General features: G+C 39.2%; 1 protein-coding gene across 1 annotated transcript; it reads left to right on the top strand.

Annotated features, from left to right (window-relative positions):
- The first annotated feature begins 224 nt into the window (after positions 1-224).
- pepd (peptidase D) lies at positions 225-16515 on the top strand. The gene is made up of 15 exons (XM_083912316.1): positions 225-249; positions 1849-2029; positions 3077-3204; positions 4522-4585; positions 6620-6667; positions 7646-7707; positions 8275-8319; positions 9265-9340; positions 10552-10598; positions 11792-11860; positions 12473-12550; positions 12814-12962; positions 13312-13496; positions 14318-14509; positions 15997-16515. Exons 1-15 carry the CDS (start codon positions 233-235, stop codon positions 16135-16137), a joined length of 1482 nt encoding a protein of 493 aa, XP_083768442.1. The 5' UTR covers positions 225-232; the 3' UTR covers positions 16138-16515.
- Positions 16516-16967: the final 452 nt, after the last annotated feature.

The raw sequence follows: 16967 nt of genomic DNA, 5'->3' as shown, positions 1-16967 counted from the left end.
TGTGGCTGCATTGCTTGGACCCCTTGATATTTTCATATCACAGAATGTACTGTATTGAATGATGTTCTCTCTCATTGATAGATGTAGACGACAGTCGAAGTTGTAAAATAACAGCATAAGAGTCTCAATGTAACCTTAGCTGTTTTTCCCCGCAGACCTGAACGCAGCACGGAGCCGCACAAAACTCACGTGATTCCTGTCAGCACGTGACACTCTGGACCAGCACGTCAACATGGCTGCAGCTCCACAGTGAGTTGAGTTTTCTGATTTATGACAGCGCTTTGACTGACCAGACAAATGTGTTTGTTTTGATGTCATATACGTTTATGTGTGTGTGTATGTGTGTGTGTGAGCTCTCACCGTCAGTCCAACATCGCTCAGCTCGCGAGCTCGTCTGTTCATGAAGCTGTTGTCCCATCACTACTTTGTCGACCTGTGTAACTCACACCGAAATGTGTTTAACTTCAGTTTCTTGAGGATGTAGTGAGCTGTCTACTATTTAAGGCGACATGTTACATCTCCAACAGTCTTCCTACCACTTTCTTAAACTAAACACTGGGGCAACTGTAGCACACTTGAAGTTTCAGTTGTGTTCAGTAGTTTACTTCCAAATCATTAATGTTTACAACTAAAATTAGCAGAGCTACTTTGAAAACACCGTTATTCTCTACAGCATGTCCTGTGTCCTTTGTCAGATCTGCATATTACCATTTTGTAAGTCAACAGAATTGCAGGATAATGTCAGTTTGCATGCATGCAGTACCTGCCAAACCTTTGGTAATGATTAAGGCTATGAGTGGCAAGATTATGTGTTTTTGTTTTGTCGTTCATAACTGTTGAATTATGTTGCACTCATGAAATACTTTTCTAGGGATCTCAATGGAACAAGTCCGATTGTCTTGCGTCTGTAATTAGTCATGACACAACCCAGGCAGTGCTGTGGTAATCATAAAGTTGGCAGCAATCAGCAGTCATAAAGTGACCTCTGCAAGAGGTTGGAACGAACATTGGGCAAAACTTACATGGCATCATGTCATGCTTTACAACACCTTTAAAAATGATCAAAGTTTAATAAGTAGCCTACCTCACTGACATCATACGTAAAAAATGTGTACAGTATACTCTTCAGGAGGTGTCCCTTGTATCTATTGCCCTGTAGGGTATTTGGATGCAGTGTAGTACATTACTGTGTCTATCTTACTCAATAAAAACATTATTTACCACCTTACTGTGGCTGATGTGTTCTCACAGATACCTGCCTCTATACTCAGCTAGCAGTGAATAATGCCAAAATCCTTGAGCCATAAAATGCTATGAGGTTATGGATTAACCTTTGGTACCGTACAGGCTGCATCAGATATGGCCTGTTTGTTATCTTATCAGCAAAGCCATGGCCAGAGACCAAGATTTATAACCAAGACATATCGGTTTCAAGGATATCAATGTGTCCATATCTATATTTTAACTTTTCTGAGGGCAGGGTGGGCTGTGGTTCACCCACCTCTTCCGGCTGAAATGTACTCTCCAAGTCCTGAGGATTGCCTCCAGAGAGAACTAAAAACACAAGAACTCCCTCTCCTTCCTCACTGAATTTGCGATCAAAGCTTTGGTTATCAATTTTCAGAGCGAGCGAAAGACAAAATGTTCAAGTTATTGAAATTAAATCGATATCAGCAGCACTGTGATATCAGAGAATAGTCAAATGATGGTAGGGCCAGGGTGGAAAACTTTTTTAGGCTTGTCCAATCTATGACAGGGCAATCCTAATCTTGACCCAGAGTCCTTCAGTTGGGAGTCTGTCTCTCCAACGAGTACGCCATTCTATTTTCTGTCTCCCTGTCCATTCAGACCTGTCTACTGGCTGGGTAAAGAAACCCTGAGGGTTTCTGCTGCTCTGTTTGCGGAGAACCGTCGACGACTGTGCAGTGGGCTGAAAAAAGATGGAGTGAAGCCGCAGTCAGTGGTGGTGCTGCAGGGAGGAGAGCAGAAGCAGAGGTACTGCACGGACACAGACCTCCTTTTCAGACAGGTAGGTAGTTTTGCACTAATCCCAGTCAACTAAAGATTTAGGCTGAGGTGGGGGCAAGGTCTTTTATTTATTTAGTCATCTATCCATGATCCTCAAGCCAGCAGTGAGTTAAAGTCCCTCCAGCGTGTCCTGTTAAGTCTCCTTAGGTTGTGTCCAATCCCTAGAGCTTTTCCATCAAGGTGCCACAAAAACCTCACCTGACTGCTCCTAAAGAAAGCTCTGAGTTTTCTTAGCAGTGTTGAAATCACTTGTGATCATGACCTCATTTTTGTCCAACGCTTCCATCTAATCATGAGACTATAATTGGTTCCTAACCCTAACCCTAACCCAAAACAAACACATTTTGAATGTGTTTGTTTTGTTGTTGAGCTCTGATCACTTCTGTGAACTGATCTTAGCAACAACAACAACCTACTCACTTTTAGGTATTGGCCCGATAACCGTGCAGGATGCAGTCTTAAAAGTTTACAGGTTTGTATTTGAGATCAAAATGAAGGCTGAGTTCAAAGATAGATGTGGTGTGAACAAGGGCGCCAGAATTAGGGGGGTAGAAAGAAGGAAAGCGGCCCCTTTTCCCAACACTTCACCCCCTGTTGTCTTTGGGTCACTTTTGACCCGTCTCCAATACTACTATGTCAATAATTTGGTTTTCTCTTAACCAAATTGCCCCAAAATAACATGGACGGTTCTATCCCACACTCTTTGTAAATAACGCCAAAACAAAATTGGTATAGTCAATGAGAAGATTGTCGTCCTGGCCTGATAACTGTGCAAGATACATTCATGAAAGTTTATAGGTTTGTATTTGAGATCAAAATGAAGGCTGAGTTCAAAGATGGGTCAGGTCTGAGCAAGGGGGGTAGGAACTAGAGAAGGGGCCAATTGCCCCACCACTTACCGCCCCTGGCCCGATTTGCCTGGTGTAATCCCATCACAACATGGTCTCTAGTTTCTAATGAAATAATCTTACTGCAAATAACTTTCTCTTCCAGCTGACTATTATAATCTCCCTCACTAATGCTCTGGCTGATTCTTTCAATTCTGCAGGAGTCTTTCTTCCACTGGGCTTTTGGAGTTACCGAGGCTGACTGTTATGGAGCCATTGATGTGGACTCTGGGAAATCCATCCTTTTTGTTCCCAAACTGCCTGAAAGCTACGCTACTTGGATGGGAGAGTGAGTCACACTAATCCTCAAAGACTGGTGTACATGGCCAACAACCTTCAAAGCTGTGAGCTGTAATGTTAAGAAAGGGTTGACAAAGTCATTTGCTACACAGTTACATCTTCAGCACCCAGAATAAACGTGTTTTTATACAAGCATTTGTATTTAGTTTTATTTTGTAAATGCCACCAAGAACCATTTAAGACCTGTCATCCCCTAAACCACCACAGATGTAACTTTTCTCAAACCAGAGCCTGCTGCAGTTTGTACAGTCTGTGCACTACACATGTGTTAGAAGAGTAACTTGAGTAAATAGTTGTTTTTTTAAAGCAACAACATGTAGGATTTGATCTCGGGCTCCCCCTATAGTTGGGAAACAGTATTTTCTTCAACTACTGTCGTAAAAGTTGTCATGGTTGCTTTCATCTGTTTAGTTTCATTTTTGTCCATGTCATTACCACAGTATACACAGTCTACACATGCTGTACCAGCCGACAGACATCATACATATGCTGCGCTGGACAGCTGGGCTCTGGCCTTCGAATTTGAGGAAATGGGGGGGGGTTGTCTTTCTTGTTTTTGAAATGTGTGATAATTTTGCAAATGGTCAACTGCAACTTAAAAAAAAGACATGAACAGAGGAACAAGACTATTTTTCACAATTATTTTTCTTTCTCTAAAACAACACGCTTCTTGCTGTGCTCAGCTAATTTCATGAGGACGGATGGATTAAAGAAATGGTGCGTGCAGTGTTGCAGACTCCCTAGTGTTTGTGTGTAAGATAATGAGGCAGTAAAACCTGGACAAACTGATGTGGAAATAACCTGCAGACTTTTGACTTGTCACATGTTTGCTCTTCCCGGATCTATACACCTCAAAGTATCTTTTGTCACCTGACATGTAATAAAATAATTTTAACTCAAGAGTCACTTGAGTACTTCAAATTACTGGGTTCTTCATTTATTTTTCTTTACAAATTATAAATTATTATATTAATTTAGTTCTATTTAATTTATGTTTGTTTCACCCCCGTATTTTAACGTCCACTTTCTTTTATCCAGATTTTTCTTTTAATTGCATGATTTTTTTTTTTTTTTTAGAGAGCTATTTAATGAGCATTGTAGGAGTGTGCCTAAGATGTGTTGCACACGTGAACTTGAACTAGTTTTGCTTTCTCCCTTTTGATCCTTGTTCTGAATACTACAGTTCTGCTAGTGTCTACCCAAAGTGTAACATAACCCTTTTGTTTTTAAAATGTCTCAGTTGAATTCTTTGTTTTCGGTAACTGTACTTTTCTTTACTGGTTGTGTCTTTTGCATCTGTTGACAGGATCTTTTCTAAAGAGCACTTCAAGGAGAAGTATGCTGTCCATGAAGTGCAATACACCTGTGATGTAAGTCTGCATGTGTGTGCTGGTCTTCACTGTGTGTGTGTGTGTGTGTGTGTGTGTGTTTGTGTGTGCAGGTTTGTGACCTTTTTCTGTGTAGTAACTGAACCTTGATGTTCAGTCACCTTGCAGCAAAAGACATTAGTGCCTCCATAGACAGTTCTTAAAGGTGAAAGTCATTCTCTTCCTCGAAAAGATAACGGTGACACCAGATAGTAGCACCAATGTCGGTTTTGTACTAGGGCCTTTAAAGTAGACTGTGTCATTGCCTACATTTTTAGTACAGACCATACAGTTCATGACGTCAGTGGTCATTGACTGAGGAAAATGCGGACAGTAGTAGGCTCTCATAGAGCATGTGGAGCATCATACCGATAATTCATTTGTGTGCATACTCCTAACAGAGATGAACCACCAAAATGCTCTGGGGACTTTTATTTTAAGCGTGTATTCGTTCTCTCTTTTTTTTCTCGTCTAATTCATACATTCCTGTTCAGACTGTCAGTAATTGCCTATTGTGAGAGTTTGGGAGAGCGGCTATGTACAGTATATCGGTGTTGGCACTTGTCAGCAGATTTCAAGGTGAGCTGTACTGGAGCGCCGACAGCAATGGAGGTTTTCATGGTGACAAATCATAATAAGATAATCAGACTATAATAAAACAGCTTGCACTGGCCAACAAATCACTCCCATTTTTAACTAATGATCGCATACAATTGAACGCTCATGTCTATATTTACATTGAGACATTTTGATGACTAATCCTGCTGATGATTTGTCAGGTATTTTTGCATCTCCGCACCTGCCTGAGGTGTTAGATTTTCCAATTAGTCACAGGTTAAGATTCTAATTATCACTTCAACAGCCATGATGCAAATCTCAACACTGCAGTCTAATATTAGAAAAGCCAAAGCCTCTGCATATGTTTAACTAATACTGTCATCCAGTCAGACAAATAAATCAGTTGCTGGTGTTCTGCATTCAGTTGGTGAGGCTGCCTACTGAAGGACCTTAAAGAGAACAATACTTCTTTCTTTTTTTTATCCAAACTAGGTCATGAATATTTGAGCAGTTTTCTATTTTTCAAACACACGCATGGGAAGTGTTGTTGTTGTTGCACACACTTTTTCCAGCGCTACCCTGCTTAACATGCAAACAGTTCTCCTTTAGATTGTTGAATGCAGCAGTTTGTGGTGAAAAATGTGAATATTGTGTTTTTCATCCATTCTAAGTATCTGGCTGGTGTTTACCGTCTTCATTTATTGTTGGCAGAGATTTCTTGATATCGATATTTTTGGATCCGTGACGATATTTTAATAAGATTCTAAGAATGTGTAATGTGTCACATTTGCCTTCTCAGACAAATCTTGTCCAGCTGCAAGTAAGCTCATAAATTTAAATAACCCAGGGGCCCCACATTGTTATTCAAAAAAGTCCTCATTGCTTTGTTAGTTCTTATATCTAGCTTAACTCGCATTTAAAACTCAAATCTCTCCAAATGGGATATTTTCAATCAAAATACAACATAAACATTTAGAACTTAGATTAAATGGTTAATGCAACATCTTTTTTTAACAGGTTGACGTTATTGTTTCAGATAATCATTGACTCATTGAATCACTATTTAACTGATAATGATACCCTCACAGTGGCAGTTAAAATGTTTAAGCACAAGAGCAATTCTTCTCATTACTCAAAATGAAGCTGCAATTAAGATTTTACATGTAAGTGAGGGGTTTCTGCATTGAATGTTTTAGGAAGTCAATTTGATTGTTGTGTATATATAATAACTGCTCAAATATCACCAGTGTCTCTGAGCACTGACTCAGGGATCTGTTATCTGACATTTAGGCTGTAAGGGTAATAAAGTCGCTTGAGGTTTGTCATTCAGTATGCTGCTGAGTACCAGAGAAACCAGCCACAACTGCGTCAGCCACAGTGACCTTTATTCTGCAGACTGAGAGCAGAAGGAAACTGGCGCATGTTGTCTCTGCTCTCCTCCGTCAGTGTTGTAATTAATCCCCGCCTGCTTCCTTGCAGGTTGTTGATGTCCTGTCCAACTTGAGTCCAACGGTGCTCCTGACACTGGTATGCTGTTGATTTTGTGTGTTACCAGTGCATCGCTCATTTGTACAGCTAATGTTATAGAAGCAGCTATATAAAGTTTTATTCAAAGGTTCCATATTGTAATAAAGTGAGACTTTTGATAATAATAATCGTTTTATTATTATTATCATTTTTATTTTTATTATTATTATTATTATTATTATTATTGTATGAAAAACTTCTGTATTGTTGTGATGTCACACCTATACTATATATTAGTAGAAAGTGCAGCTACATGCCATTACAGTCATTCTCTGGCTGCAATGGCGGTGCAAAGACGCAGAGAGTGTAGATGTGGAAGACCCGGAAACACTGACCAATCAGAGCAGACTGGGCTTTTCTGGAGGGGGGTCTTAAAGAGACAAGTGCTAAAACAGAGTGTTTCAGACAGAGGGTGAATACAGGTATAATCAGACAGTATGAAAAAAATAATGTGTTTTTTGAACATCCAAGCATGTAAACATGTTCTTGTAGAAATCCAAATTACAGGTATGAACTTGAACATTAGCAAAATATGGGACCTTTTAATATCAGTTGAATGATTTTCAAGTCTTGAAGTGTATTTTACTGAACCACCTTTATGAACGGATGGTATTCAGCAAAAGTTCAGATCAGATTTCCCGCTCCCTTCCTTGCCTTGCCTGATGTTAGCTGCCAAAAATAAAAACACTCGAGCCCTGTTCATTTTGTTTGTATATAAGTTATAAAATACTGACACAAAACATCTGCTTATGAAAATCTGAATCTGCAGCATTGCCAAAAACCTGAAATTAATCAACTGCTAACAAGTACAGTGTAAGAATAAATGTAACCAATTCTACAGCTGTTAATACATTGTCAGTCTGTCACTATGGAATAGATGCTCTGCCTTGATATAAACAGGTTTAACGTACTGTATGGACATTTGGATGCACTTGGTGGTGATTTCACTTGTTTTTTGTGTTTATTTTTGCCCTGCAGCGAGGTCAGAATACAGATAGTGGGAGCATCTGCCGTGAAGCCTCCTTTGAAGGAATTAGTCGGTATGTTTAATTGGCGCCACTTTGCATTTACATAATTATACTTTGATCGGGGAGGGGCTTTTTGTTTTGTTTTTTATAACCAAAGATAAAACAGCCTTTTATGCATACTGATTACTGCTGATTAACCCAATTCTAAATAGAATTTAATTAAGCACACAAATAATGACAATGTTACTGTTCTTAGTGCTAATCTGTTTTCTTTTTTTAACTCCGTACATCATACCGTTTATCTATTCTACACTCTGACTGTGGTTAAAGGAAACTTTCAGTTGAGTCTCCTTGGACATCTTGGAGGTGATGGTGATGATGGGAAGGAGGTGGGTAGTAAGTCGGGAAGACAATAATATTCAAAGAGAAGCAACTGGGAACTGATTGGCTTGAGGAACATGGGCTGTAATAATTTTGAAAGTGGGAAAAAGGAAATGACAGAGAAAAACAGAACAGCAGGAAATGGCTGACACTCGCTTAAAAGGGGAATACAAACCAGAAGTGGGCGGTTCCTTATCGAACTTTGGCCAAAACTTAAATTGTTTATAATGTTAGCTTCTTGTTCCTTTCTTTTATCAGCTTCCAAGTGAACAACACTCTCTTACACCCCGTCATTGTGGAATGGTAAGTAATTAAAATATGTTTTATAATATTATTCAGAAAGCCCACTCAAGATGAGAGTAAAGACCACGCTGTCGTCTCTCCCTTAATTAGCTAAACATTTCTTCAGGCAGATTTTGCCACTTTTAAGTCACAAACCTCTGCAATTACAGCTGCCCAGTCAGATAATTGTGTGCCTGCAATCGGAAACAGGAGCTTTTCTTTGGTTTGTTTTTTCCCTCGCAGAGTGAGAAGCCGGTCCGCACGGATGTAATGGACTTCGTGCTTACCAGGTTGTCCTTGGCATTAGAGTTTGCACCCTCCAGATGAATTGACATTTTCTGAAATAAGGAGGAATGTTTTTCAGGCACACCTCCTGGGGAGAAGGACTTGATTGAACCCCTCTGCCCCCTCTTCTCTGTGGAGCTCACATGGCTCTCTTTTATAATGGGCTTTTTTTTTTTTTTTTTTACTTTCATTAGTGTTACTATTGGTTACCATTGCCTTGTGATATTTATTTGGTTCTATTATTGTAGAAACACTTTATTCTCTCATGTGTCAAGCCACTGTAGGTGCAGCTATAGCTCTCCTAAGAAAAATGAATGCGCAATGGTAAGAAGGTTCAGATCTAATATAGTCTTAGATTTAAATCAAAAACTCATTACATTTGAAACATTTTCAGCAGCCCTGCAACAGTAGATTATGAGTTTTCTCACTGTATTTCAAGGAACGACAGGTCTCATTTATATACAGTGTTCCTGGGAAGGATGGAGGACCATCTGCTAGACATTTCTTCTCTAAATCTCTACTCAGTGTTAGCAGAGTATGTTCGAAAGATGGATTCCTCCATTTCCTTTAGCTCAGTGTGAGAGTTGAATTCTGTATAATCTTCGGCCGTACATTCAGTATGGCAGTGTATCGATCAGAATGAGAGAGCTGCTCTCTCACGTCTTGTTTTTGTGTCTTAAGCCGTCTCACTAAGACTGATATGGAGCTGGAGGTCCTGCGCTACACCAACAAGATTTCCAGTGAAGCCCATAAAATGGTGAGTTCCTTCTCGGATAGACGGAGCATCTGCAAGGGGGCTCAACTTGGTACATTTTAAACAATAAAACAAAGGAACAGAAAGAAAAGGAACATTAAAAGTGTTACATTAAACGCCCAAAGTATTGAAGTGCCAAGCAGCTTATTGAGTTTAAAACTCACCTGAAAGAATTCATGATGTCAGGATCCTCTAAGGCTTTAAACTCTTTAAATGCTATCGATTTTAACTCCACCCAGTAGCTTGGAGGCCAACAGCAAGAGAGATAGCTTTTGACCAATAAGTTGTAACATTAATGCAATATTTAACTTCTGCACAAGATTTCACTTTAACACTATGAATAACCACCTCAGGGGTTAAGGAGCCGTTAACCTCTCCCATGTTATCTGTAAGAGGTTTCCTTCTGTTGTTCCTCCTACAAGTGTGATCATTAGTCATATTTTTACCTGTCTATCCCCAAAGCCTCACTTTCTGTCACATTTTCAGGGGTAACCTTCTCTGTAGGTGTGCAATAAATGGAAAACATAAGTGCTAGAGGGCACTCACACTGATTTTCTTAATGTCTACTTTGCGTAAATTCTGCAGACTGTTTTCGCCTACTGTACTTATGACTGCTATTGTGCATGTAAACTGTGAGTGAAAATAAAATAATCAATGGGCCTTGTGCACGAAACATTTGTACACACAGATTTGATCTTATATTGTGTGCAAAAACATTTGAACCGCTTTTGTGGCATTCATCATTACATGTGTACTTCCCACTTGTTCTTAGGTAAGATCAAAATGTCTCCTAGACCACACTTAAGCCAATAAGCACAAGAGCCAACTAGTGCCTTGTGCCATGAAATACTAATAATGATGAGGAAAGGTCCTAATTAACGAATCTACATAATAAAGCGTTACATGTCAGGTCAGAGAGAAACTTCGGGGGTGGCATGCACACATGACAGTCAAGCATTTCGCGCTCCACCAGTTTGGTGTATGCCAAAATCGATCTTTGCTTTGTGCGTAGGGTGAACATTGAGATCAACCTGAAAAGAGCCAGTAACTGTTTTGTCTAAATCACACATATACAATACATGACAAAGCATTCTACAAACTTTAATTTGAAAGCTGTTATAATCCCGTAAATATTCTTTACAGTGTAACAGACGATTTAGGAGTGGTTAAGCTCAGTTATTGTAGAAGCTCCTAATATTCTTTTTTCTCTGTAGATCATGAAGCATGTGAAACCTGGACAGAAAGAATATGAAATGGAGAGGTAAGTGGTCTTTTATTTTTCATGCCACAGATGTATAGGCCCATGTCTGTCTACTCCTTTATATACAGGGTGTGCCAAAAACATGTATACACACTTTAAATAATTGTTAATTCACTTAATTTTCAAAATGTAATAAAATTTACAAACTGCCTTTTTTTGTCACTGCCTGTTGTCAAACTGATGTCTGTTGTGGTACAGACACTGCTAACAACACAAAGCAATGGAATCGCACACATCACAAAACAATTCCCTTGGCATTTGCGTGCATTCACGTTCAATGGATGCTCTCAATTCAGCGACTGTTACAGGTCTCATATCGCAGACTTTGTCATTTAGGTATCCCCATAAATATATATAAATTGAGTTATCAGCTGCTCAAGTGTGTCTAAATCTTTTTGGGACACCCTGTATATATGGTTACATCTACATTATATGTGGGGATTGAAGCAGGCCTTGGTTTATTTTATGTTCAAATAGTCCCATGATAATAAACTTTATGGCATATGGAGACTCTGTGTCTGTTTGGATACACATTAGTAACCTCTTGCTTGAACTGTATGATTGTTATCATAGGTGCAGAGTAAGTATTATGGGATTATTGCTTGTTGTGGGTTTGCTACATTAGGTTAAATACTTCACATTCATGTAATGACACTTATAGACCTGGCACTGTCAGATTTACATTGCCATTTCCTGTCTGCTTAGGATATAAAAAAAAGTGTATGAAATACTAGGCAAATAGATTATTATATGAGCATGGTTATACTATTATCCAAGATCAACCTAGATTCAGCTTTTATCATTGTGTCCATGAGAAACAAGAGTAACAATATCTAATTCACCAAAAACGCACATTTCAACAGAGACACACAACTAACTGATAATTGGCTGCTTAAAGGTTCTGTAGGCTACTCAGAGCAGCTGTCAGTCACGCTCATTTGCCTCTGCTGTGCAAGAAGCACCAATAAACGTGGACTCTTCATCTTATCCTGTCCAGATCTGTAAAAATGTTTGATGTGCTCGAGCGTGTGATGATTAAAGAATGAGTGCTGAATGAATTCTAATAAAAGCACAGGGTCAGGAAGAGGGCAGTGAAAGTCCTCCAGCATATGACTTCTGTGATCTCTGCTGTGCTGAATTGATTCAGTTTCCTTTTTCTCACTGGGGTTTTTCTGCTTTTCTTTTCTGTGCAGCCTGTTCCAGCACTACTGCTACACTAAGGGAGGGATGCGACACACCTCGTACACCTGTATCTGTGGGACGTAAGGCGACATCAATGACTTTTTTCCCCTGTTTCATTTCTAACTGAAGCTGAAACGATGCCTCTCTAAACAAAGCTGAGTTTAGGATGCAGAGGAAGGTGGACTCTGTAACACTGCAGTATCCCAGCAGTCTTGTTGGCCAAACCATGCATGCTGAAACAGTACAACATCAACTTCCTCTGTGTTGCGGGGTTACTGTCAGCTTGCAGCATCACTATGGAGGAGGAATTTTGAAACACTCTCACTAATGATGCCTTTGCCTTTTGTAATGAAGGTCATGTGTAATGATTACAGTCTGGGGATTAGTAGTTAGTGGATACAAGCTATTTCCTTTTCAAATTCCGAGCCTGAAAAATAAGAACCTAGTCATCACAGTGATTGTTTAAATAAACAGTATGTCTGGGTTTTCTGTTTGAAAGGTAATATGAAATTGATGAAACAGTGAATGATTGGAATTCATTTGATGCTGTGCTACATTATTTAATTCAAATTTGTTTTCATGGCAGCTTTATATACAAGCCACATGTAATGTAATTGCCAGTTTGCAGTGTGTTATTTATTCAAACTATTTGAATGTATTTTCAATTCACGTATTGTGTTCTTGTTCAATAGGGGCAATAACTCCTCCGTTCTCCACTACGGCCATGCTGGAGCTCCAAATGAAAAGACAATTGAAAGTGGAGACATGTGGTGAGTAGCTTCCAGTTGTTTTTAACTCTCAGCAGTTTTTTGGATGGTGGCTGAGAACTCACTCACAAACTCTACAAAATCTCTTTAATGGGGAGCTTTCATGCTCCTCCGTACCATTATTACTGTTCTCTTTCAGTGATCTTAAGTGTTTTTGCTTTCTGTGTAGATGTTTGTTGCACTGCAAACAACCCAGGAACATTAAGGACACAAACCCTTTGGAAATACATTTGACAGAATAATTTCTGATGTTTTTTCCCCTGCAGTCTGTTCGACATGGGCGGAGAGTACTACTGCTACTCCTCAGACATCACCTGCTCCTTCCCAGCCAACGGCAAGTTCACTCCAGACCAGAGGGCCATCTACGAGGCTGTCCTCAAATCCTCCCGAGCTGTCATGGCTGCCATCAAACCAGGTTATCATCTATTAATCAGTTTAGCTATTCCGTACACTTCGCTGACCGACAAAAAAGTGAGGAAAAGTACTAGAAGTGTAATGTTTTGCCCTCCAAAGAAATACGACCAGCACAGACATAACTGCAGATTGTTTTGTTGCATTTTATCGGCATCTCTTTTTTGCTGTTGGTTTTCAGTACTGCTTAACACTTTAATTACAGCTGCATGGGTCTTGCAAATAATATTTCTTAAAAAAAGTAAACCTTCATTCATACTTATATTTTGAGAGGTGTAAAGATATTAATATGCATACTTAATAATAAAGTTTAGGTCAAAGACTCTTCATTCACAAAGCTGTTTTTGTTGAAGGCGTGAAGTGGACCGACATGCACCGTATGGCTGACCGGATTCAGCTGGAGGAGCTTGTGAAGATTGGTATCCTGAATGGCAATGTGGAGGACATGTTGAAGGTACACCTGGGTGCCGTCTTCATGCCCCACGGCCTGGGACACCTGCTGGGCATCGACGTGCACGACGTCGGAGGGTACCCTGAGGTGAGAATAAAAGACTTCAATTCTGAGATTCCCTAAATCACAACTTACCATCCGTTAGTGTTGTAACTGTGAAAGTCTCAAGGCAAAAGAAGAAAACACGCGCCTGTTGCTTCAATATTTATGTGTCATCAATAATAGAGACCCTCTGTACAAATGAGAGCGGAACAAAAAGAGGCCAAGCTGCAGGATCAGGTTCAAGATGGGGGCCGGAGAGAGAGGAAGGAAACATGCTGCCTGAACTCTGAACACAATTTTCAGTTTCAGGTTGTGGTTTGGTGTGGTGAATTTTGTACAGCTCTGCATCTCTGACAACTAAATGGAGAAGACAGTTAACCCGCATAAGCTCCAGTGGAGTGTTAAGCAGCAGAAATTGTCAGTGTGTTAAGTACTCTGTGAAGCAAGGCTCGCTGAATATGAATATATTGCTCAGACTGTTGCCTAGTTTCAGTGAAAAAGTCAGACATCATTCATCTCGAATCAAAGTCTAAATCAGAATTTTCTTTCTTGAAATATGGGAAGGAAAGTTTTGAGCTGACACACAATGAAATTCAGCTATCAGCTGTGATTCAGCTGAATTACAAAGGAAAACTGTGACATATTTTACAGTTTGAAATACTGACAAAGATATAAAAGATATTAACACTTAAAAAAGGTTTCCTGTAGCAGTGTCTGTGCTCAGGGAGAACCCTTCATTTACTATCCGGCAGTTTATTTCATCCAAAATAAATGAAGGGCTTGCTCAATACTAGTATCAAAACATGTAATACAGAGTCTTTTTAACTTTCTAGCTGCAGCTTCAACAAACTGTACTGTTTTTATAGGGGGTGGAGCGCATTAACGAGCCAGGACTGAAGAGTCTTCGGATGGGCCGCCTGGTGCAGGAGAGGATGGTCCTCACCGTGGAGCCCGGCATATACTTCATCAACCACCTGCTGGACCAGGCCCTGGCCGACCCTGCACAGAGCTGCTTCATCAACAACCAAGTGCTCGCTCGCTTTCGAGGCTTTGGGGGGGTCAGTCTGCTTTTATTTATTTTTGTTTGTTGGATTGAATTCACAAGAGGGGAAATATGAAATCAACTTTTCTCCAGGATTAATGCTACAAGGCAAAAAAATTCTTTATTCACCAGAGAGCATGCAGGGCAACACTTGATACTTCCACATAATGACAATATTGTTATTCTTTCAAGGTTTGTGTACGACTGTGACACTAAAAGCTGTAAAGATGGAGTCATTTCACTTTAGGCCTGGAAATGTCAAGTAATGAAAAATAAAGACCACAATGTATTGCAGCATGAAAATGAAGATTTAGCCATCTCTCAAATTACAGTATATCTTTATAGTGTATTTTTCCTTGTCTCACTTCTAGAGCTGTCTTTAGACACACTGTCGGATCTAGGGAAAGTTTTGGACAATCATGTAAATGTAATTCAAACTTGGTAAAGGAAATGTGATCATTAAAGTCGTTAATGATCCAGATCAGTTCTCCAGAAAACACTTTGTGACCTGAAAAGTATTGTAAAGGTCACAGATATGAACTGAATTTTATGTCAGTCAGCAAGTCATGATGACGAATCTTATTAAATTTAAAAAATCACATCATCTTTACTATCCAACTCGTCTTAACCTAAATTAGGAATTCCAATATATTATTTCTGTGACCTAGTAAAGTTCAAGCAATATCTGTAAACATGAACTGCTCTCTTTCAAAGCCAGAAACTCCAATTAATTCTCAAGTGTTGAGCTGCTCCATAGACAATGAATGGTAGACTGATTTTGTTTGTTTTCTTTTTTATACCCAAATTAGCTTTATTCTATTGTAGTGTTGTCATTATGGAAGAAAATGTACTTATATACTCACGAACATTCCTCTGGTGCTCTGTGTCCAGGACATATTTCCCAATTCATTGTCTATGGAGCAGCTCCACTCCTTGTACTCAATGACATCACAAATTCAGTTTTAGCACTCAAGTTTTGGGTTTTAACAGTGAGATGTTCATGTTTACTAATATTTTAGGATTATCTTAAACCCAAGGGAATAACATATACGTGTATGAAATTCCTGAGATATGTTAATGTGGTAGCTCCAATTAGCCTGGCACAGTGGTGTTGCAGATATTTAACAGTTTAAGTCCTAACTTTAATGTTTACTTTTTCACTTTTTAATGAGCAGTTTAGTTCAAATGGCAAAATTGGAGACATATCTGCAACCTGTCTTAGTCTAACCACTTATGTAACTTGCCCCAGGGTCACTGTATCTGATCTTACCCATGATTGCGAATTATCATAAATGTGAGAAGAGTGATAATATTATGAAATTGCACAGGAAAACTAAACGCTATTCGAGGAAAATGTTGTGTTGAAAACTTCCATGTGAATACATATTTTTCAGTGACTGATCCAGCTCATATTCAGTACATGAATTCTGATGTGCGTTCACATTTTCTCTCCTCATTTGATTCAACCATTTTGACCGTCCACTTTGTCAACACTGTGTGCAGGTGCGCATTGAGGATGACATCGCCGTGACAGCTGATGGTATAGAGTTGATGACCTGCGTCCCTCGCACTGTGGAGGAGATTGAGGCTTTCATGGCCGACTCTGCAAAACCCTTCAGCCCCGTCGTCAGTGAGAAATTCTGAATAACGTCTCACATTAAAGAGCTGTCCGATGCAATGTCTTTAGGTAAACAACAAAGCATATTCTGATGAAACTAAAGGCGTTACTCTAACTCTCATTACTCACTTATGCAACAGATGCAAAATCAAGATTTTTATTAAGCACTAAAATAACCATGATATATGAAAATACATGAAAAATTCCTCTCAGTATCTTTTTATAAAGTTTTCACAATGTTTTGAAAATTGTGAGGAATATTAGCAGTCATTTGACGGGACGAACTCTGACTTAATACATCACAAGTGTTGATTTCTGTGCCTCCTGGAAAACGAAGTTTAATATTTTAAATGATTCTTATTGTTATGTGTTCCTTTTGTAAACACTGATTGACAAAAAAATGCTGTCGAATGAATTTAAATAAACATTTTAATTTGCAATTGTGTGCAGAATTTTGTGTGTATAGTTGGTATGTTGTGCAAGGAAAGTGGTCAAAGGTAATGGAGGAGGTAAAAACTTAAATTTTCCATACAAAGAGGTTTTAACCAATTTTTATGGTATGATAATATTGTCAAAAACTGAGCTGGCAAAATGTATAATATCCCTTTACCTCTATGCAGCAGCTGCGCCTGGTTGTGTTCTTTGTGCTTGTACAAATATCTCTACTTTGTTAAAATGAAAAGTTTCAGATGTATTGAGTTGTTTCAAAACATGAGAAAAATGTTAAAGTGAGGAAGATGAAGTAATGTGAAAGACACACTTGCAAATATTGGCCACCAGGGGCCACTGTCTTGCCTCACTGGGGAAACATAGACAACATATCACAACTATTTGACACTGTTGAACAGCTGCTCTA

This window comes from Echiichthys vipera (assembly GCF_963691815.1).
Source record: "Echiichthys vipera genome assembly, chromosome: 1".
NCBI classification, from domain to species: domain Eukaryota; kingdom Metazoa; phylum Chordata; class Actinopteri; order Perciformes; family Trachinidae; genus Echiichthys; species Echiichthys vipera.
This window is presented reverse-complemented; position numbering and strand designations above follow the sequence as displayed.

Bases quoted from the DNA above. Each gene is read 5' to 3' on its own strand.
- pepd (XM_083912316.1), top strand. The intron at 4,586-6,619 runs GTAAGTCTGCAT...GCTTCCTTGCAG, and splicing joins AAGTGCAATACACCTGTGAT to GTTGTTGATGTCCTGTCCAA. The intron at 7,708-8,274 runs GTATGTTTAATT...TTCTTTTATCAG, and splicing joins TCCTTTGAAGGAATTAGTCG to CTTCCAAGTGAACAACACTC.